This window comes from Chrysemys picta, chromosome 7 (genome assembly GCF_011386835.1).
Source record: "Chrysemys picta bellii isolate R12L10 chromosome 7, ASM1138683v2, whole genome shotgun sequence".
In the NCBI taxonomy this organism is placed as follows: Eukaryota; Metazoa; Chordata; order Testudines; family Emydidae; genus Chrysemys; species Chrysemys picta.
The window spans coordinates 96973303-96997331 of record NC_088797.1 but is presented as its reverse complement, the minus strand read 5'-3'; the positions used below and the strand labels follow the sequence as shown (position 1 = coordinate 96997331).

The following is a 24029-nucleotide window of genomic DNA, read 5'->3' as shown; positions in this document are numbered from 1 at the left end:
GGAGGAGGGAGAAAGAGCAATATTCTAATGCTTCGGCAACACTGCCTTCTTGAAGAGCTGAAAGGCTAATCGAATTTGAAGAAGAGATCCTAAGTTCGACTAAAAACCAGAGAGACAGTCATTCACCCATGGAGCAGAATGATCTTTTGTACTGGGAATTACAGTACAATTACCTCTTGAGTAGTATATGCTCCAAGGCAAATCTTCTCAATAGTGATCTTCGTGAGAAAAAAATAGACCACCCCAGTTCTCATGCCGAATAGCAACTTGTTGTTGGAAAAGGGGTGAAAATTATTCCAGCCTGTTGTACTAGACAATACCACTTGACTGACAAAACATATTTTAAAAAAAGGAACCAATTTCCATTAAGCGGCCCAGAAAAGGGGGAGGCTGCCAGTCAGCTTGATTTTCTTTATTTTTTAGGAAATGATTACTTACAGCAACCATACCTACAGATTGCTCTTATTTTGGAAAGGTCTCAAAATGGCCACTACTTTACAGCAAAATTACAGCGACATTACAGTTATTTCTCTGCTTACTTTCAGCTCTAAAAACCCTAATTATCTTGAAGATATCAGGGTTCAGTTTTTCTGTGTCGCTAATAAATTACATGGCAAAGAATAAAGACCAAAACTGTTTTACTCTCCTGCTTTGAAATTAATGGGAGTTTTTGTAAATGAACAAGCAGGATTTAGCTCCAAGCGATTTAAGTTACCAAACATGTATAGGGAAGCTTAGTAATGTCTTCATGACGCAGAAGTCTGCCATCTAGAACTCATGAGTATATCACCTACCCAACATTACTGAATTCCACCCACTTACACCAGATCTGGTTTTGGTCCATTGACTTCAATTGATAGTCTTTTGTTCTGTCCTCAAATTGAAGATGTTTTCTTACCCAAGATTAGATATGCTTCTGATTCCATTCAAATTCACAATTGAATCCTCATAAGCAAAATCCAGTGCCCACATAACTGTTGTGTAAGTAGGTCAGAAAACAGGGTTAGTGCATGTAAGAGGTAAAGTAATAAGCATACCAGTTAGATGTAACTCAGCTGTTAACATCTTGTTTTAAAAGCCTGAGTCACTGGTAACACTGGCACTAGGAGTCCAAAAATAAGTGTCGCTATCACAGAGGGGTCAGAAGTAGTGCAGGTTTCAGGACATTGCTGCTTATGACAGTGTTCCCAATTTCTGATCCAATTTACCCCAATGAGAAATTTACACCACTGAAATTGAGTCTGTATTTTGCCAGTAAATGCAGTCATAGATGCTGAAGACTTTTAGATTAACTAATGAAAATGTTATAGGATAACACACATTTCTTAGTCAACACTGCATAAAATGGTTGGATGAAGTCTAGAACGTCAGAACTTTGGTCTGTATCACTGGTTTTTAAGTCTGATGTAAACAATAAAAAAAAAAGTGAAACATTTGTAACATTTTGCATAACTTTTTTGTCAGAATACATTTAAGATTTTCAGGATGCCTAAAAGTAGAGAAATAAGAAGGGGTCATTGCAAAAGACACAAGGCTTGTCAAAAAATGTGCTGTAATGTTAAAGGAGAAAACATACCTTTCATTGAAGAACTTGAGATCTGGAATGAGGACCATGGGAGGGGATAGCTACAGCCAGGGCCGGCTCCAGGCACCAGCCTGGCAAGCAGGTGCTTGGGGCAGCCACTCCGGAGAGGGGCGGCACGTCCAGGTATTCGGCGGCAATTTGGCGGATGGTCCCTCACTCCCACAGGGAGCGAGCGATCGTGGCTTTATTTATTTATTTATTTGGCTGCTTGGGGCGGCCAAAACCCTGGAGCCGGCCCTGGCTACAGCGCAAATAGCTTTTCCGGAGACAGACCAGACAGTAAGAACCTCTCTGATCTGATTTTTCAACTAAGGTTGGATTCGCTATAAATGAATGGTACAATTATTCCAGAAAATTCAAATGTGGATTTCAGTTTTTTAATTTATTTTCTTCTTCAGAAGCTCTGCAGTGTCTCATCTCACTTACACTTGTTTTACCCCATAGTGGGTATAGTGTATTCAGTGAAGTTACCCTTGATTCACAGTGGTGTAACTTGGTATCAGAATCAGACCCCATATATGGTAGTCTAAATATGCAAGCTGGGTCTTAATTATACACGTTCACTTCAGAGTTGCAACAGCCATATGAAAAATATATGCAAGTTGTTTTCAGAAATAGTGGGCCTGATTTTCCTCCCAGCTACACTGATGTAACTGCATTGCTTTCACTAAAATTACTCTTGATTTACACTGGTGCAAGTGAGAGGAAGATTGGGCCCAGAGTCTAAAATCATTTAAAACTTGAGATCAAATGATCAGTATCTAAATTTATGGAAATATATTGATATATTTGGTTTTAATTTTCAACAATTTCAGGCTTTTTAAAATTATTATATATGAAGACACTGTGGAGTTACACGGAGGTAAAACAATAGATAGGAAAAGAAGGGCTTAGTCTGCAGCAAGAGAGATTTAGGTTCGCTATTAGGAAAATCTTTCTAAATATAAGGGTAGTAAAGTTCTGGAATAGGCTTCCAAGGGAGGTTGTGGAATCCCCATCGTTAGAGGTTTTTAAGAACCTGTTGGACAAACACCTGTCAGGGATGGTCTAGGTTTACTTGGTCTGCCTCAATGCAGAAGACTGTAGTCCTGGACTGGATGACCCTTCCAGCCCTACATTTCTATGACTCTATGAATCAGGATAACTGAGTCAGATTCTGGTTTCAATTACACAGTGTAAATCCAGGGTGACTCCACGAGCTTATCTTGTTTTGTGAATCTCACCTGTGTAACAAAGAGCAGACTCTGACCCCGTGGTCTTGGTTCTCCACTCCACTATGCTGGTTTTACCTCAGTGTGACTTTGGTGAAGTCAGTGGAGTTACATTGAGATAAAACTGGCATAACTGAGTGGAGGATCAGGAGCTCTGCGGTCTAAATATCTTACACTATAACCTCAGTGGTAGTAAATAAGAACTTCCAAATTACTAAAGGATTTATCACAAGATATCATGTGCTAATTTCTCTGCTAGTGTCAATTCTTGGATTCTCCTATTTCACTGTAAAACTCATATAACCAGATAGCTCTCTCGCTCCTCAGCACTAATTCTGTCTTAGGCCTGGAATAATTGCACTCCCAACACAAACTTAAGGTCCACCTCTTTGGGAAGCAGAACATGAACCTCTTCTAGTTTTGGTGTGTTTGTCCACTTTAGGGGGGATACAATGTCTTGGATTCAGAGACCTAGCAGACCCTACTACTGTTATTGATTAATTTGCAGTAATGCCTGCAGGCCCAGGCTAAATAGGGACCCCATTGTGCCAAGTACTATACAGACATCAGGAGGCACACATGGAAGCTGGATCAGGACTCAATTCTCTGTCTGCGTTCCTTTATTTGAATAGCTCCAAATCAGAGACTTTCTCCTAAAGCAGAAGACAGGCAAGAGTTTCCCTTTGTCACATCTTTTGTTTGCAACTCACTGGCACTGAACTACTTGCAATAGCTATCAGAGAATCTCCAGAGATTCAAGGCATCAAAATCCATGATGAAGAACATAAAATTGCTCTTTTTGTAGATTCTCTATCTCAGTGAAGCACAAGTGTCTATTTAATGCTTTAAACATGATTTAGATATCTACAGAACTGTATCGGGTGAATAAGACAAAATCAGAGGCAGTTTCCTGAAGAATCTGCCCACGGAGACTCTCTAATTAAATTTCCATTCTAACAGGCCCCCTCTCCCTTGCAAGGATCCACATACTGTAAATTAGACAACTCACCCAATTTACCTAAACTACTAATGCTAAATCTGCAACCTCTTTTACGTATCTTATGTCAAGACATTCAAAGATGCCAAAACTTACTATTATCCTTTTTTGGGTGACTCATCTTGATAAAAATGAAGATCCTTCCTCAAACACTGCATTTCCTACAAGTCCTCCCAGTACTGCTACTTACTTCAGATAAAGAAAGAATTAGAGGAAATAAACAGCAATTTTAATGTAATAGAAAGTTACCAAGAATCAGCTTGCTGAGGGTCAAAAGAAAAGGAAGGAGACACTGGTTTCTTTGACTGGAAACTTTGTAACAGGACAGCTGTAATGTGATGAATTTGGAACTGGGTATATTTTACAGAAACTCAAAACAATAGCCCCATATATCAAAGCACCAAAACTGTATATTTCTCTCTTTTTATTCTTTCCAACTTGATTTATGGTGAAGATATTTTATTTCCTCAGGAGCTCAAACATTCTATACAAGAGACCACTCTGCAAATATGGTAAAAGAAATAAAGTACCTTGGTTTAGTGAGAAAATCCTCATTCCTTTCCCAGATATGAAGACTACCCAGATATGTGGGCTAGCAGATATTCCTCTAGGACAGAAAGATACAAATTTTAAAAGATGGGATGTCAAATGACTAATACTAAAGAAGACCTTTTCCAGGGCACAACACTAAAGAATTCTGAACAATTCAGCATTTCTATATTGGCCTACAAGTTAGACACATCCTAGCAACAATTATACTAAAGGCAAAACTCCACAAATGGGAAAGCAGAGATTAGAGGAACACACAGGTGGTGGACCAATCCAAATACATTTCCATCTCTGCCATGCCACCTCTTCACTGAGAGACACTTATAAGTTCTCTACCTTGAACTCAAGATCATAAAATTCCTCTTGAGGATACTCAATAGCACAAAAACAATTGAATATCCCTTTGAAGTTTCTAATGGCAAATCTTATAAGCAGTTGTGGTACTTTCAGGGGTGGCTCCAGACACCAGCGCAGCAAGCGCGTGCCTGGGGTAGCACGCCACGGGGAGGCGGCATGCCTGCGGGAGGTCCACTGGTCCCAGGGCTTCGGCGGCGGGTACCCCGAAGGTGCGGGACCAGCAGATCACCCGCAGAAACACCACCGAATCCGCCGAAGGCCGCCTGACTGCCATGCTCGGAGCGGCAAAAAACATAGAGCCGCCCCTGGGTACTTTGTACTCTGCAAACAGTACTATTTTCTTTAATTTTTGGCCCCCCTTTTGCCAGTGCATTAAGATACAGTCTAAGGCTGTCAAGCGATTAAAAAAATTAATTGTGATTAATCGCACTAACAATAATAGAATACCATTTATTTAAATATTTTTGAATGTTTTCTACATTTTCAAATATATTGATTTCAATTTCAACATACAATACAAAGTGCACAGTGCTCACTTTATATATATATATATATTTATTATAAATATTTGCACTGTAAAAATAAAATAAATAGTACTTTTCAATTAACTTAATACAAGTACTGGAGTGCAATCTCTTTATCATGAAAGTTGAATTTACAAATGTAGAATTATGTACAAAAAATAACTGCATTCAAAAATAAAACAATGTCAAACTTTAGAACCTACAAGTCGATTCAGTCCTATTTCTTGTTCAGCCAATCGCTCAGACAAACAAGTTTGTTTACATGTGCAGGAGATAATGCTGCCCACTTCTTGTTTACAATGTCACCTGAAAGTGAGAACAGACATTCACATGGCACTGTTGTACCAGTGTTACAAGATATTTACGTGCCAGATATGCTAAAGATTCATATGTCCCTTCATGCTTCAACCACCATTCCAGAGGACATGCATCCATGCTGATGATGGGTTCTGCTCATTAACGATCAAAAGCAGTGCAGACCGACGCAAGTTCATTTTCATCATCTGAGTCACATGCCACCAGCAGAAGATAGATTTTATTTTTTGGTGGTTCAGGTTTGGTAGTTTCTGCACTGGAGTGTTGCTCTTTTAACTGGGCCAGCTCTAGGTACCAGCAAACCAAGCAAATGCTTGGGGCGGCACAATTCCAGGGGCAGCATTTTTTGCTTCGGCAGTCCGCTCTCGGAGGATTTTTTTTTTTTTTTTGCTTGGGGCGGCAAAAAAACTAGAGCCGGCCCTGTCTGGAAAGCATGCTCCACACCTCGTCCCTCTCAGATTTTGGAAGGCCCTTCAGATTCTTAAACCTTGGGTCAGGTGCTGTAACTATCTTTAGAAATCTAACATTGGTATCTTCTTTGCGTTTTGACAAATTTGCAGTGAAAGTATTCTTAAAATGAACATGTGCTGAGTCATCATCTGAGACTGCTATAACATGAAATACATGGCAGAATGTGGGTAAAATAGAGCCGAAGACATACAACTCTCCACCAAGGAGTTCAGTCACGAATTTTATTAATGCATTTTTTTAACGAGCATCATCAGTATGGAAGCATGTCCACTGGAATGGTGGCTGAAGCATGAAGGGGCATATGAATGTTTAGCATATCTGGCACGTAAATACCTTGCAATGCCAGCTACAAAAGTCCCTTGCAAACGCCTGTTCTCACTTTCTGGTAACATTGCAAATAAGCGTTATCTCCCGTAAATGTAAACAAACTTGTTTGTCTTAGCAGTTGGCTGAACGGGAAGTAGGACTGAGTGGACTTGTAGGCTCTAAAGTTTTGCATTATTTTGTTTTTGAGTGCAGTTTTGTAACAAAAAAAATCTACATTTGTAAGTTGCACTTTCACGATAAAGAGATTGCACTACAGTACTTGTATGTGGTGAATTGAAAAATACTGTTTCTTTTGTTTATCATTTTACAGTGCAAATATTTGTAACCAAAAATATAAAGTGAGCAGTCTACACTTTATAATCTGGGTTGCAATTGAAATCAATATATTTGAAAAAGATCCAAAAATATTTAATAAATTTTAGTTGGTATTCTATTGTTTAACAGTGTGATTTAAACTGTGATTAATCATGATTCATTTTTTTAATCGTGATTCATTTTTTTGAGTTAATCGCATGAGTTAACTGTGATTAATCGACAGCCCTAATACAGTCTTTAATTACACACCCAAATACTATTTTTCCACAGATTCCCTGCCTCATTCAGTGGCCAGGCTGGATGGTGCTCAGTTAATGAAAAGTAATTCATTATTTTGTTTTACACTCATTGCTCAGTGTGCGGCCGTAGGCCTTATTTATTGCACACTATTTAAACCCTTCTCTGAAGAAACAATTATCAATTTCCACATGGGATTTTCTATGGTGCTCATCAATATAGTATCTGAGTGCTTCATTAACATTATTTAATTTATTTTCACAACACCCCTGTGAGGGTGACATTATCTCCATTTTATAGACAAGAAAATAGAGAGATTAAGATCATAAGAAACCTCTAATTTTGGGTGCCTAGTCTGAGATGCTTGGGACCTGATTTTTCAGACTAGTTAGCATTATATAGCACTTTATATATTCGAGCTCAGCTCCCATTAACTTCAGTTGCAGCTGTGCGTGCTCAGTACTTCTGCAAATCCGGCCCAAGGATCTCAGCTTGGGCACCCAGAAAATGTGGAACATGTAATTACTGAGCACCTGTGAAAAGTCTGGTTTAAGTCTCTGACCTAGCATCACACAGGAACTGTGTGGCAAAGGCAGGGATAGAATCCAATTTTTGACAGACTCCCTAGACACCTTTGAGGAGCAGTGTGTGCTGGCTGGGGTTCTGTGCTTGGCGTCCCCTCCTGGTTCCTTGATTTTCATCCTTTGATCTCACTTCCATTCCTATTTTTCTCCTTTGTTGTCCCCCACAATCAACTGGAGTCTGAAGTTAGTGGTTCCTCCCTTTATTTGAGGGTAAAGGACTTTAGTTTTGGGCAGGCCTAGACCTGCTGGTTTCTAGGACTTCAAAATAGTTCACATCTTCCAACCAGTCTGTTGTTCAGTCATGTCTCTGGGCAGTGTCCACTGACTCCCTGGACACCCGTGAGGAGCAGGGAACACTGTCAGGGGTTCTCTACTTGGTGTTCTACTCTGGATCCATGATTTTTTATCTTTGACCTCACTCACACTCCTATTTTTTTCATTTGTTGTCCCCAAAATCAATTGTGGCCTGAACTTAGTGGTTTCTCCCCCTTCATTGAGGGGGTGGGCCTTTAGTTATGGACAGGCCTAGACCCACTTGCCCGAGTACTACAAATAGTATATACCTCCCAACTTCTGTAACAAAAGAGGCAGGGGTCAGACAACATTCTCCTTCATTGCGCAATCTTGATTAATCCTCAGAGCATATCCATCCTAGATTAGGCAGGGGTCCTGAGGAACAAAATAGTTTGTGATCGTAATGCATATGCATAAGGGGATTGAATGAATGTTACAATGGTAACTTTATTCGGTCATTTCCTAACTTTTAGGGGCCTGATTTTGCAATCTTAATAATGTTCTTTTAACTTAAAATTTGTGTGTGTGTGTAATCATCTCAGTTTTGAAAAAAGGGAAACTGAAAAAACAGAAATTCCGTCATGTGTCATCATATTAACATGTAATAGTTCATCAGCAGGGTTGGAACCTTTAGATCCACAGCACAGTCCCCTCCCACTTGAGCTAGTTGAATGACTGATAGCATAGGAACCAGAACTAGAAGAGAATAAGGTGCATACTTTGCCAGTGAGTTTCAAATTTTGTTGACAGCAGAGGAAATGTGAGACTCAGAAGTCTTGGGTTCCATTCCAGGTTCTGGAGGAAAGTATGTATAAGTAGGGGCATTGCCAGCAGATCGAGGGACATGATCGTTCCCCTCTATTCGACATTGGTGAGGCCTCATCTGGAGTACTGTGTCCAGTTTTGGGCCCCACACTACAAGAAGGATGTGGAAAAGTTGGAAAGAGTCCAGCGGAGGGCAACAAAAATGATTAGAAGAACAGGAGGACTTGTGGCACCTTAGAGACTAACAAATTTATTAGAGCATAAGCTTTCGTGGACTATAGCCCACTTCTTCGGATGCATATAGAATGGAACATATATTGAGGAGATATATATACACACATACAGAGAGCATAAACAGGTGGGAGTTGTCTTACCACCTCTGAGAGGCCAATTAATTAAGAGAAAAAAACTTTTGAAGTGATAATCAAGCTAGCCCAGCACAGACAGACAGTTAGATAACAAGTGTGAGAATACTTACAAGGGGAGATAGATTTCAATGTTTGTAATGGCCCAACCATTCCCAGTCCTTATTTAAACCGGAGTTGATTGTGTCTAGTTTGCATATCAATTCTAGCTCAGCAGTTTCTCGTTGGAGTCTGTTTTTGAAGTTTTTCTGTTGTAATATAGCCACCCGCAGGTCTGTCACTGAATGACCAGACAGGTTAAAGTGTTCTCCCACTGGTTTTTGAGTATTTTGATTCCTGATGTCAGATTTGTGTCCATTAATTCTTTTGCGTAGAGACTGTCCGGTTTGGCCAATGTACATGGCAGAGGGGCATTGCTGGCACATGATGGCATATATCACATTGGTAGATGTGCAGGTGAACGAGCCCCTGATGGTATGGCTGATGTGATTAGGTCCTATGATGATGTCACTGGAATAGATATGTGGACAGAGTTGACATCGGGGTTTGTTACAAGGATAGGTTCCTGGGTTAGTGGTTTTGTTCAGTGATGTGTGGTTGCTGGTGAGTATTTGCTTTAGGTTGGGGGGTTGTCTGTAAGCGAGGACAGGTCTGTCTCCCAAGATCTGTGAGAGTAAAGGATCATCTTTCAGGATAGGTTGTAGATCTCTGATGATGCGCTGGAGAGGTTTTAGTTGGGGGCTGAAGGTGACAGCTAGTGGTGTTCTGTTATTTTCTTTGTTGGGCCTGTCTTGTAGGAGGTGACTTCTGGGTACTCGTCTGGCTCTGTCAATCTGTTTTTTCACTTCAGCAGGTGGGTATTGTAGTTTTAAGAATGCTTGATAGAGATCTTGTAGGTGCTTGTCTCTATCCAAGGGATTGGAGCAAATGCGGTTATATCTTAGAGCTTGGCTGTAGACAATGGATCGTGTGGTGTGTCCTGGATGGAAGCTGGAGGCATGTAGGTAAGTGTAGCGGTCAGTAGGTTTCCGGTATAGGGTGGTATTTATGTGACCATCGCTTATTAGCACAGTAGTGTCCAGGAAATGGACCGCTTGTGTGGATTGATCTAGGCTGAGGTTGATGGTGGGATGGAAATTATTGAAATCATGGTGAAATTCCTCAAGGGCTTCTTTTCCATGGGTCCAGATGATGAAGATGTCATCAATGTAGCGCAAGTAGAGTAGGGGCGTTAGGGGACGAGAGCTAAGGAAGCGTTGTTCTAAGTCAGCCATAAAAATGTTGGCATATTGTGGGGCCATGCGGGTACCCATAGCAGTGCCGCTGACTTGAAGGTATATATTGTCCCCAAATGTGAAATAGTTGTGGGTGAGGACACATATTCTCACACTTGTTATCTAACTGTCTGTCTGTGCTGGGCTAGCTTGATTATCACTTCAAAAGTTTTTTTCTCTTAATTAATTGGCCTCTCAGAGGTGGTAAGACAACTCCCACCTGTTTATGCTCTCTGTATGTGTGTATATATATCTCCTCAATATATGTTCCATTCTATATGCATCCGAAGAAGTGGGCTATAGTCCACGAAAGCTTATGCTCTAATAAATTTGTTAGTCTCTAAGGTGCCACAAGTCCTCCTGTTCTTCTTTTTGCGGATACAGACTAACACGGCTGCTACTCTGAAACCTTTCAAAAATGATTAGGGGGCTGGAACACATGACTTATGCGGAGAGGCTGAGGGAACTGGGATTGTTTAGTCTGCAGAAGAGAAGAATGAGGGGGGATTTGATAGCTGCTTTCAACTACCTGAAAGGGGGTTCCAAAGAGGATGGATCTAGACTGTTCTCAGTGGTACCTGATGACAGAACAAGGAGTAATGGTCTCAAGTTGCAGTTGGGGAGGTTTAGGTTGGATATTAGGAAAAACTTTTTCACTAGGAGGGTGGTGAAGCACTGGAATGGGTTACCTAGGGAGGTGGTGGAATCTCCTTCCTTAGAGGTTTTTAAGATCAGGCTTGACAAAGCCCTGGCTGGGATGATTTAGCTGGCAATTGGTCCTGCTTTGAGCAGGGGGTTGGACTAGATGACCTCCTGAGGTCCCTTCCAACCCTGATATTCTGTGATTCTATGTGCACTAGTGGGCACAGACAGTTCTGCTGTTTTTTCCCAAGCTTGACCTCTTCTGCCCCATTCCCTTCAACCCGTCTCTGTCCCAGTCCTATCTCTTTCCTGCTCCTTGTCCCAGTCTCATTTTCCTTTCCTACGCAGTCCCAGCCTCCACTTCTCAGGCTTCTCATCACAATCCCAGTCTTCTTGTCCAACCAGTCCTACTCTTCTGCTCTGGGATCAATCTCTGAACCTCAATTTCCCCCATGACTCCCAGTTCCCTTGCTCAGCCTGCCCCAGTTTCCCCCTCCTGTCCCAGCTTCTTGTCCCCAGTCTCCATGCTCAGGCAGTCCCAGTTCATGCTACCTAGCTCCTCATTTGATACATCTCTCCCCTCATCCCCTTCTCTTGCTCTCAGTCCCATCTAACTTCTCCAGGATCCTCATCCAATCTCAGTATCTCCCAGCAATTCCCTACCCAGATCCTTCTCCCAATCACTTTGCCCAGCAAGCCTCAGTTCTCCCCCCACACTCCAGCTCCTCGTTAGGTCTGTCTCTCATTCCCTCCCTACTGTTTTCCTCCAGTGTTTCCTAGACTCAGCCCCCTTGTCCAGCAAGAAGCAGTTTCCCTCTTACCCCCAGCTCCATGTCCAATCTCAGTGTTCCCCACTCCTCTCAGCCAACAGACTCCCATTTTGCTCACCAGCTCCTAATTCCAATCTCCCCCTCCAAAGGTTCTCAGGACCAGCCTCCTCCCACAGCTTCCAAGCAGTCCCAGCTCCCAGTCAAAGTGTCTCTCCCCTCTCCAAGTCTCATCAGACTCCTTGTCCCAATTTATTCCTTTCTCTCCCCTCCCCCACATCTGGTTCTTGTTCCATCTCCATTTGAATCAGGTGGTTTCCTCTTCTACTCTGCCTACATGCCAGCAGGTGGGTCAGTGAGAGCACAGGACAGATAGGTTCCATGTTCTCAGTTCTGGGGCATGGCCCCACATCAACCTGCAGCAGCAATTATGAGGAAAGTCCTTCTGAAACCCCAGAGCTCTGGGCTGGAGCACGCTCAGTTGCTCTGTGGGGGTGGCGTATGCACGATCTGGTCAACTCTAGGAGGTGTGACTTTTTGAACATGCTCAGTAAAGATGGAATTTTAGGTGTGAATATGTAGCAAGGCTCTAGTGCACGGGCCGGCAACCTTTCAGGTGGTCCACTGAAACACCTTGGGTTATGAACTCTAATAACATTAGTAGACAATGTTTCCATTAATAGACAAGAGGCTCAGCAACCTATTCCAGGTGCTATGTTATGATTTATATGAAGGTTAGAGACTTAATGACAAGCACTACTTAACTGAGAGGGTTATCACACAGAAAACTGCCAGTAACATATTTTTTTTAAATTTTTTTTAGGGAAGTTATTGTTTGTTCTGGTTTATTGTTGTATCTAATTAATTGGGGTCCGATCCTGCAAACAACCACACATGTAGTCAATGGGACTGCTCTTGTTCATACGTGTTTCCAGTATGGCCCCTTAGTCAGAAGTTAGGCAGTTGTGCTGAGAAACAATTTAAAAGCTGCTTCCTGTGAATGTGCCAGCATCTTAGCTAGTTAGTCTTCTGTATTGTTCTCTAAAAGCTCTGTGAACTTTTCTTTCAGGGTAAAATTCATCCCTCTGCAGAAAACCAGCACAAAGCCCATGGACCACTTAAATCTCATTTAATCCCTCAAAATAGGTCTTAAGGCACAAGCCTTGTGTGCTGACTTTTATTTCACCCTCTGTGTTAAAAGTTAATCATTTCATAAAAGAAAGCCAAGTATAACAGCCATGTATTTTAGCTGAACATTCAAATGGTCACAATTTCATCTTTAATATACCACAAAGGAGCATAGTCCAGGCATGAGAAGATAGGTTTTTACTTTCCATCAAGTGCTGCAGTTTTCCTAGTTGCAGTCAGCTTGATGAGGCTTGGAGAGTGATGTCCACTGGCCAATAGCATTCACCATTTGACTGAAGTCATGCAGCCCCACTGAGCTGATTGGCTAGCCTTAAAAGTTGGCTGCATGGGAAGAGTACAGCTTCCATTTTCCATCAGCCTGGGGCTCTCAAGCAAATTGTGAAACCAAATATCTCCAGAGTTTGTGTTTTATCAGGTTCCTTGATAATATTTTATAATGATTTTAAATATTACTACTTTACAAGCATTGCAAATGGATCTTTAAGTTTACTTCAAAATATAAATACAAAACAGCTGCACAGAACAGCAAGTTATTCCCTAACAATAACAGCATTTTACTAAAGCACATTGATGACACCAAATCATGTTTTCAAAGATCACAGATTCTTTGCTGCATCCAGTTTTAAGAGTGGGCTGTCAGAGAGAGGGCTCTAGCTTCTCATTTAACTGCGTGACCATGGCCCCAAGAGATCAGTTGGGGATTGTCCTTCACACTCTGGTCACTCCCTCTGTCATGTCCTCGTAACCCAAGCATGTCTTCTGTGCAGGGAATGGGGGATGGCCAGGAGGGAAGTGTAGCAACTGTCTCTGCCAGGTCTATACCTGGTGGGGACTCTTCCCTGCCAGAAGCATTCTCAGCAGTACATTGTGAGAATTTGAGCATTTAGAAAGGAGCAGGCCTTATGTTTTTATGTCAGCTTCACAATCGTATGATGAGGTAATATCAAGCATTTTTTCTACAGGAATGATTAAATAATATTATTAGTAATACATACATAAATATAAATAATTATTTTCAAGTCAAAGGCATTAGCCTCCCAAATAAACACATAGTCGTATTATTCTCTCCTTTGTCCTTCCTCCTCCTGTTTGTCCTTGTTTTAAGAATAACCTGTGTCAGCTCAGTACCAACACGTACACATGTGCTTAATGTTAAAGTGAAGCACACACAAATATTTGCAGGATTGGGGCCTCTGATCGCTATGCTTTTTTGGGCTGGGAATCCATCTTTCTCTGTAGTGTGAAACTCTATTCACATATATGGCACTGTGTAAATAAGTAACAAATAATAAATGGTCTCCATCATAACTAAATGGGGTTTGTTTTTTGTTTGTTTTTTCAGAATAACCATTTTTCTGACTTTGTGGACAAGCAAACTGGTTACACAACTAACTGCATGCTGGCAACCCCTATTATGCAGGGCAAGGAGGTGCTTGCTGTTGTGATGGCACTTAATAAAATAAATGCCCCCGAATTCTCTAAAGAGGATGAAGAGGTAACTTTAGACATTAAAACAGGAATACTATTGTTCTTTTAACAATAAATATGGCAGCACCTATTACTTGGTTTGATATTTTGTCTTATTTTTGTTCTCTGTCATTTATAGGTCTTTAAGAAATACCTCAATTTTGTTTCTGTTGCCATAAAACAATACCATATCACATATCTCTACAATATTGAAACCCGAAGAAGTCAGGTAAAGAAGGATTTGTTAATGAGAACCTTCATTCGCTTTTTCTTATGTAAAATCATTACTAATGATATGGTCTCACACTGTTCCACAGACAATACATAAAATTTATTATGTTACAGAATGGTATCAACCTCCATTATGAATTCATTCTTTAATATCTGAAACTTTCTTTTCATCTGTAATACACTCTCTTCACTACTTGAATATTTACCCAGTTTTCTCTCATTGTAAGTAGATGCTTTTATGGTCTGCCAACAAAGTATTTGAAGAACTGACAGATATTGAGCGACAGTTTCACAAAGCACTGTACACTATTCGAATTTATTTGAACTGTGAAAGATACTCTGTTGGTCTGCTGGATATGACCAAAGAGAAGGTAACCAGCATTTTACTAATTACTTGGAAATGTAGAATTCACTTAATTCAATATCATTATAAAAAATTAATCCCTCCACTACCTAATCTGTCTGTCATGGATAGCTCTAATATGCCTTTCTCCATGGAATCAATGGGCTATGCTTTCTAAGTATGGTTTCAAAATGACATGAGGCATGAATTATATTCAACTAATATGAGTCACCAAAATTACATGTAAAATATATAAAAATAGGGCAGGCCATCTACGTAAAACATGCAGATTAGGCTCAGGTGGTTATTTTTATTATATACTTCTCCCACCCACTAAAATGTTGAGAAAGCCATGCAGATTTCTGGCATTGGTTTTCACACTAACCTGCAACTTACTTGCTAAAACTTTTGTTTGGTGTATATTTAACAATGTTTTCTCCATACTGTTCTGAGATGTGACCAGACCAAGTAGGGTTATGGAGAAGTATAGCATAAAATTATTGTCCATGCATGTCATGTTACCTATTGGTATATAACTGAGAAATGCTTTGTATTGTTAATCTGTGTGTAATTATTTTTAGGAGTTCTATGATGAATGGCCAATCAAGCTGGGAGAAGCAGAGCCTTATAAAGGACCAAAAACACCCGATGGCAGAGTGAGTATAAATGCTTCCTTTTTACACATCATAATTTTGGAATTTAGTTGCACAGGATAATTAATCCATGTTTTTCTCCTTTTTTATTTAGGAAGTCATCTTTTATAAGATTATTGATTATATTTTACATGGAAAAGAAGAAATCAAAGTCATTCCGTAAGTATTCATTATCAGCTTGTTAAATATGTAGCAGTTAGCGGCGTTGCTCAGGTAGAACTGCAACATGTTTATATCTGTGACATTGACTTATTGAATCTCATTCTGTCTCTACAGGTCACCTCCTGCAGATCACTGGTGTCTTGTAAGCGGGTTGCCAACATATGTTGCTGAAAATGGATTTGTAAGTTAATTGCAAAAAAAGAAAGTTACACATTTTATAGAGTTCTTTGATCAAGCAGAGACTTCAGAAGCCATCATCAAAACTTCCTTATATTGGCTAAATGACTGGAAATACAATAAGTATTTATATATACATATAAATATAAATACAATAGTGTGAAAATATCACAAAGTCTCCAGGATTATAGCTGCCATGGAGTACAGGGGCCAATCAATAGCCTGGAGGGACAAGCCATCTATGCAGATGACCTGTGAACCAGGGGATTTCCGGACAGATCTTAAGACATCTCAGGGGTTGGAGGATTTAGGTCTCTGACTTGCATTGCAGGCGTACAAGTCCATTCTCACAAAAGAATGATCTGTCAGCAACTCAGCAAACAGAAACATGTAGAATTTTCTGTTTAGTTTTAGTCCTGGTACAGGGTTATAAACAGAAAGATGGCTTGGACCCAAATCTGAACCAAGGTTTCAACATGGTGTAAGATATTGTCTTTCAGAGGAGATACAAAATTAAAGGTCTCTGTGTGTTCTGTAGTCATTGCTGATTCTGTGGCACTTTTTGTAAGAGTAGGGGTTAGCTCAACTATTTACCTCTTCCTAAAACTCCCCATGCAGTTTAAAATTGGATATAATATTCTTCTTTACTTCCTGCCCTAAAATTTTGCCTTCTTCCTGCATATTGTTAAGTAACTATTGTGCTTAATAAAATATATTATGAACACCATACACAAGGCAGAGTGTTTTCAGCACTCCAAGTGGCATATAGCGGAGTAGCTAACTCTACTCTAATAATACTTTGATTTATGTAAAATGACAGTTAATTTTCTCTTAGAAAATGAAAATGCCTTTTTAAAATGCCAGACTATGGATTTCAGTGTATATACTGCACCTAAACAATGGGGCTTTTTTGTTTCCTTATACCACAGATTTGTAACATGATGAATGCACCAGCAGATGAATATTTTTCATTTCAGGTAATAACACAGTATTTCTTTTATTGTAATTATTATAGGAAAGTACCCTAATGCCATCTACCCATTAGTCATAAAGTTGATTGCACAAATATTCATACATTCCATAGTTGCGGAGGTGGCTGATAATTTTGTTATTGTACTTATTTGTGATCTTTGGGTACCAACTGTGACATTTACAATTATACAATTATAATACCAAAATATTGTATGACTATTTTTAAAGAAATATTCAATATTTCCGCTTCTTTTGGTTTGCTTGCAGAAAGGGCCTGTGGATGAGACAGGCTGGGTTATCAAAAATGTCCTGTCTTTGCCTATTGTCAACAAAAAAGAAGAAATTGTAGGAGTAGCTACATTTTACAACAGAAAAGATGGAAAACCCTTTGATGAATTTGATGAACAGATCACTGAAGTAAGTTTAATGAGAAGAAAGATTTTGTAGATGATCATTTAATGTTAAGAGATATTTTTGTTAAGTCTCAGTTAAAAATTACTATTTTAGGTAGCAGTTATAGTGAAAGTTTGTTATCCTCTTCATTACAATTTCTTAATAGTAAAAGTATTTCCATTAAAACTCTTTACACACTTGTACAGTTATGAGCTTTTTTCCAGTAGTGAACAGACGGCAGATACCATAAAAAATCATGCTAACAAATAAACAAAAAAACCCATATAAGATTAGTTAAGAATGGTCAAAATCATTTAACTGACATTAATTAGTATTTGTAGTCTTCAGGACAGAGATAACAGACCATCTGATTCACTGGATGTCACCCCTAAGACTCTGATCCTGCCAGGAGCTCCTTGAGAGCAAGCCTGTGTAAGGTCCCGTTGACATCAGTGTGGTTCTGCACAGGTGCAAGTGTGCACCCATACACTGGGCAAGTCACTTAACCTCTGTGCACATCAGACCCCCATCTGCAAAATGGGGAAAATGCTTCCCTATATTACATGGTTGTTGTGAAGCTGCATGTATTAAAGTTTTTCAGGGGCTCAGAGCATGAGCACCAACTCTGTGGGTGCTCCAGGGTTGGAGCACTCATGAAAAAAAATTAGTGGGTGCTTAGCATCCACCGGCAGCCAGCTCCCCACCCCCAGTGCCTCCAGCCCACCAGCGGCTCCACCAATCAACTCCTCCCCCTCCATTCCAGCTCCTCACGCCCGCCGGGATCAGCTGTTCCGCAGGAGGTGCTGTGGGGGAGGTGGAAGAGCAGGGACAGGGCACACTCAAGAGAGGGAGCAGAACTGGGTGGGAAGAGACAGGGGTGAAAGCTTGGAGAAGGGTGGAGTTGGTGCGGAGCCTGGAGCAAAGCAGGGATTGAGCATCCCCAGGGCAAGGAGGAAGCCGGTACCTGTAGCTCAGAAGCTGTGTTGGTGGGAGGCACATAAGTACCCTGCTGGACCTTTTAAGGAGTTCAAATTGTCAGTTTTCCTTTAATATTAAGCCAAATGAATTGTCACTACATCATCTCCATTTTCCTCTGTTTTGTTCCAGAGTCTTACACAATTCCTTGGATGGTCTGTTTTAAATACTGACACCTATGACAAAATGAATAAGCTTGAAAACAGGAAAGACCTTGCTCAGGAAATGCTCATGTACCAGACAAAGGCCACCCCTGAAGAAATTCAGTCCATATTGGTGAGTATCTTTCTAGTACCACAGAATTCAAATAGGAATCTTGTGGAACGGAAACTTAATTTTTCATTTATTTTCACTTTAGAAATACAAAGAGAAATTGAATGTAACCAGTACTGAAGACTGTGATGAGAAAGCCCTCCTCAAGATTTTGGTAAGTAATGAAACCCGATACTTAAACTTTCAGTGGCCTATTAACTTCAGGCTGTGATGGGTCTCCTTTGTGTTTGTGTTAAAAATGTGTTATTTAACCTTCTTCTACTTAATACAACATATTTATATTAGTCATCAGCTCCAGGGATCTTGTGCAGGTGCCTCATAAAAGTCTTTTTGGCAATATGTTAGGTTCTCTCATACACTGATATGCAACCTATATACTTCCCATGGTACCAACCCACTAAAACAGCATTCTCCCTGGATTTTCATATGAAAATCTGTCAGAGGTAATGCAGGAAGTAAAGTCTTTGTACTGTTCAAGAGGAGCTGAACTATCCAGGGATCATTATGATAGCATCCTGATTCAAAGAAAATGGACCAAATTCTATTTTAGGCTGCATGGTCAGCATCACTATACGGGGGGTGGAAACTGAATACTTTGCTTGTATTGTTTGGTTGCCAGAAGTAGGTAAAAAGGGGTAAAATGCAAAATTAGGAACTAGGACTGACCTGAATGTTCACAAAGCAACAATCAATTTTCAGTAAATAGACAACTTGCTACTGGTAGAACCTCTTTGCATAATACCTTTTGAAAGATGCTAAAGTCAGATAGGTAAGAGAGAGAAAAGAACAAGGATGAGTTAGGTGGTTTAAAACAAGAGAGACTTTGGGCTAAAGTCATCTGTGGTGCATCTCTATCAAAATCAGCATTGCATCAGAAATTCTTTATTATTTGGATAGCATTAGCACCTAGCCACCCCAGTCTTCCAGGATTCCATTGCATTAGGCACTGTACAAACCCATAATTAAAATTCACACCATTATGTTGACCAGTAATGGTATAATAGAGATCAAGAAAATGAACACTGAATGTGTTTTTGCTATCTGGACAGATATATTGCTAACATACACTATCATACACAGCCTGCTGACTTAGGGCCTATCTTCCAAACATTTAGGCACATATTTAATGTCACTCACATGAGTAGTTCCATTGAAAATTATTTACATTCTTAAATATTTGCAGGCTCAAGGCCTTATTTCCCAAAGAGATAAAAAGGGACTATCCTAGTTACTATTGCAGGCTGAAGGAGTTATAGCTGCCTCCTTAAAATGCTATTTGCTATTTGTTTTTCTTAATAATTTTAATTTTATTTTTTCATTTTATTTTATGATTAATTGGATTGACTCTGCTCATTCGTCATTCAGTCTGCATGAATGAATATTACTGAGTTTTATATGGGAACCTACTGTATATAAGAATGGCAAAAACTCAATTTAAAGGTATAGTTGTGTGTATATTAGTACAACATACATAGAAGGAAGAGGAAATTGGCAGGGCACCAGAATAAGAAGTGAAAGTATAGGGTATGAAGGGGGTTAATAACAGCAGTAGCACCTGATGTGTTTCTATAATTTGTTAGGTATTTGAAAAACTTTAGTTAACTGGTTTTTATTTACTTTGCTATGTAGCAGGAATTTATGGTTAAAGTTATAGATAATTATCAATAAAATGAGCTCTCTTTCCCCTACTTCCTCCTACCTGTAAAAACATTGCAGATATCAGGTTTAGGACTGTACACGGTTTTTATAGTTAAAAGATCTTGTTAAATTACATCTGATTATATAAGCACATCCACTAGTGAAATGAAAAGTATCAATAGAAAATTATACCTTCACATTTTAAAGTAAATTCATTTTAAATTTAAGACTTACAAAAATTAATCGCAATAATACATTTTTAGATCTCTCCACTTGTAAATCAAGGTGCCTTAATTACCCTCAGGGGGCATCCAAGCGAAATAAAACACTGGAATGGATTTTTAAAACCTCTAGAAACTAAATTAAATAGCTTTTTCTATACATCAGGGTATCAAGAACTGAAGGTCTGATATCTCATGCAGTGCCAGGGCTACATAGAAATGTTTAATCCTATAGGAAGCCTGGAGTGTCAGGTCACTAATGCGATAAAGCAGGTGTTTCTAGACCTGAAGGCTCACAAAGCATTGGGCCTTAAAACTGTCACTGCTCCAGGATTGACCATTCTCTCTTCTTGAACTCAGACCAGAGTACATTTAAAGGGAAATTCCACATTTGGGAGAAAACGCAGAAATATTTTTGCATGTACAATAATCAATATTTGCAGCAAATATCTCCAACCAAACAGCAACAATTGCAAAGGTGTGACATCACTGTTCCATATCCCATTCATTTCAATGAAGTGGGTACTCTAACTTGCATGTGCAGTTTCTTTTTTGTGTTTTTTTAAACAAAGACATTAAATATAAAGTTATAGCATCAATACACAATAAAGGTTCTCTTTTAAAGAGAAATCCAAATTATAGTTCTCATCCTAATGTTGCCCACATTACACTTGTAATATATTCAGTTACCAGTTTCCCCATCTGTAAAATGGAATCTGACAGTTCACTGACTTCCTTTGTAAAGGGCTTTGAGATGTACTACTGAAAAACGCTATGATCTAGGTACTTATAATTATTACCACCACCAGTTAGTCTATTAAATATATATTTATACTATACGTATAACGTGGGCAAATTAAAGTTACTACAAGAGCCTTAGTTTTTGCATTTCCTGACGTTTGAGCATCATGAGTAAATACCCTTTGTGTGTTATTTGTATGTGCATGAGTGCAATTAATATAAATAAAGCAAGTCATAAGTAAAAATAGAGCTCTTTTGTGCTAATAACTCTAAAGGCTAGAGATCTTCACACACATTAAGTCTGTTTTGTTGGTGGTCCCTCAGTGCAAAGCAGTCTAAAACCAAGCAGATAGGGTAGTGGACATTTCTGAGGGTAGCTACACTTGCCTCTAAAATAAAGGGTATTCATGAGGGGAAAGAGCATGCACTCAGGCAGAATTGTCCCTTGGGGCCATTGGAAGCCAGTGTAGTTTAGAGCAGAGTTTTCTCTAAACTACACTAGGAACACAACTGGCACAGAACCATCCACAGGTAGGGAGGGAGGGGCAAATGACCATGATGGATTTGGAGTTTCCTGTAATCTACAAAATACCAATCCCTTCTATATTTGTCTGAGCACTGTTAATATATTTACTGTACTTTAGCCAGATGGTAAGAAAACTACCCAGGAAGATAGGCAATAGCCCAGATAAGAGTTCCTCAGAAAACACCTAGGATTATTAACTGATATGCTACCTCCGCCTCCCTGGTGAGCTTGCCAGACCAGCTTTCCCAGGACTAAGTCACCCAATCTGTGAAGGTGGGGAGATCAAAGGCTGAGAGGGATTTATAGGGACACTCTCTGAAGGGGAGAGGGACTGGTTTTGTGAGATGCTTAAGGGGAAGAAACTGCCTTCCAGAGGTTGGGCGTGTCTCAAGGTAGCTTAGCCCAACTAGGGTCTCTGCTAAGGGAAGGCAAGTCTTTAGGTAAGATAAACATGCACATAGGCCTTTTATTGCCCTAAAAATGCTTTTCTCTTACTATGCTGTATTCCTACTGTTAAGATTCAACGATATAGTTTTAAGAAGGCTGTTTTGGGTCACTTTATTCACTGCTGGTCACAAGTTCCTGAAGGGAAGAACTGCAAGTATTGAGTCCAGTCAGACTTGTTGAGTAATCTTTGTTGGTGGGAGAATCATGGGATTCTGCCATGGAGGAAAAGTGGGAGGCCTAAGACCTAGAGGCAGGTGCACTCAGAAGACACCAAGGGACGGGGTCAGAGGTCCAGGTAGCCCTGAACTATGACAGACCCCTTCCCACCCTCAGTTGCACCCCTGATTTATAGGGTAACAGTTGATAATCTATTCCAAAGATTCACTGAAGTCCCACAGGTGAGGTATGTAATACAATAATAATAATCTGAAGTACAATAATTATATGCATAATTAAGAAATGCATTCTAAAATAAAGTAACCATTGGTTTTACCCAAAATATGACTAAAGAAACTATAATTGTAATGTGGATTTTGTTGGAATGCAGGTGGGGAAGAAATACCAGTTTGCAGGAAGCAATAAATGGTACCCATCCCCTTTGTTTGAGCAGAAAAACATCAGTGATCTAAAGTACATATTATAGTTTAATATACAGTAGTGTGCATTGAAACCTGAGAGCTATGTACACGTGATGGGCCTGACCATGAACTCTTTATATAGGGATAGAGTAAAAAAGCAAGTAAAAAACTGAATTTTCTCTAGTTTCCTTCTTACAAAGTGAAACTATTGTGGTCTTTTTTTTTTCCTAACAGAGAGAGGAATTACCTGATCCAAAGGAAGTGGAACTTTATGAATTCCGCTTCAGTGACTTTCCCGTTACAGAGCATGGCTTGATTAAGTGCGGAATACGATTATTCTTTGAGATAAATGTGGTTGAAAAGTTCAAAGTCCCCGCAGAGGTCAGATTTATTTTGTTATATTAGGTACATTTTACCCCTCAGTTCCAAGTTCTTTTAACTAGAACTGTCCCAGAGTAAAATATTAGAAGCAACAGTAGCATACATCCGTTCTTAGCTTTTTATATATAAAACATTCAATATCTTTTACTTTTCCCCTGTTCTGAGTAGATATTTTTCACAGATTCATATTAAATATGTAAAGCTAGGTGGTAAATTGTTGTGTGCTTAGTTAGATAAAAAATTAAACTAGCATTGACTTATATAACAGTGGTTAGCTTCTATGTTTATTTTAATTAGAAACAATGTTTCAGCTTTGTAAAAGCTGCATATTTTCCTGTAAAGATATGAAATTCCATCTTAATTTTAAAGACATTCCAGGACTTTGTTATATTTTAACACTACTGAGTATGATATGCCTTTTATTTGTAACAGGTACTTACAAGATGGATGTACACAGTCAGAAAGGGTTATCGGGATATAACTTACCATAACTGGCGGCATGGATTCAACGTGGGACAGACAATGTTCACCTTACTAATGGTATGTTTTGTCACTGTAAACCTATCTTTCGTTCAATTTGTAGTTCTTTTAATTTCAACAGGAATTGTAAAATTCAAGCAGGTATACACTCAAAAAAGTCTCTTCTCCTTTATAGACAGGTAGACTAAAGAAATACTATACCGATCTAGAAGCCTTCGCCATGGTTGCAGCTGCTTTCTGCCATGACATTGATCACAGAGGGACCAATAATTTGTATCAAATGAAGTAAGTTCAGCTACACTGATTTATACATACAAACACCTGTACATATAACATTTGTATCAGTAACTAAAAGAAAGATGTGAACATATCACCACATGCAAAGATACAAACTATACTATTTTCCATAATTATTTGCAAAGCATGCACTGTGTGTTCAGTGCTCTGCAAAGCACATCTATCAAGAGAGTCTGACCCAGAGTATTTATAACCTATATGAAAACACCAAGACAAGAAGCTTTGGGAGAGCCTGAGGAAGGAGTCCTCTTAGCTAATGTTTTTCCTAATTTGTCTTAAAGAAAGGGTGACCCACTTTTATGCTTGGATTCTGAGGGGTGCCTTTCAAAAGGTGCCATATTGAAGG

General features: G+C 39.5%; 1 protein-coding gene across 5 annotated transcripts in view; it reads left to right on the top strand.

The window, feature by feature from the left end:
* The window catches only part of PDE6C (phosphodiesterase 6C), a 58264-nt gene that overhangs the window by 15829 nt on the left and 18406 nt on the right, over nt 1-24029 (top strand). For all 5 annotated transcript variants that reach the window (XM_065552083.1, XM_065552084.1, XM_065552085.1 and 2 more), the window contains exons 2-14: nt 14071-14223; nt 14335-14424; nt 14657-14797; nt 15351-15425; nt 15517-15581; nt 15699-15765; nt 16691-16738; nt 17001-17150; nt 18234-18377; nt 18460-18528; nt 22760-22906; nt 23339-23446; nt 23562-23671. In XM_065552083.1, coding sequence (XP_065408155.1) covers nt 14125-14223; nt 14335-14424; nt 14657-14797; nt 15351-15425; nt 15517-15581; nt 15699-15765; nt 16691-16738; nt 17001-17150; nt 18234-18377; nt 18460-18528; nt 22760-22906; nt 23339-23446; nt 23562-23671 — 1313 coding nt within the window. In that variant the 5' untranslated portion in view covers nt 14071-14124. The remainder of the gene's footprint in view (nt 1-14070; nt 14224-14334; nt 14425-14656; nt 14798-15350; nt 15426-15516; nt 15582-15698; nt 15766-16690; nt 16739-17000; nt 17151-18233; nt 18378-18459; nt 18529-22759; nt 22907-23338; nt 23447-23561; nt 23672-24029) is intronic.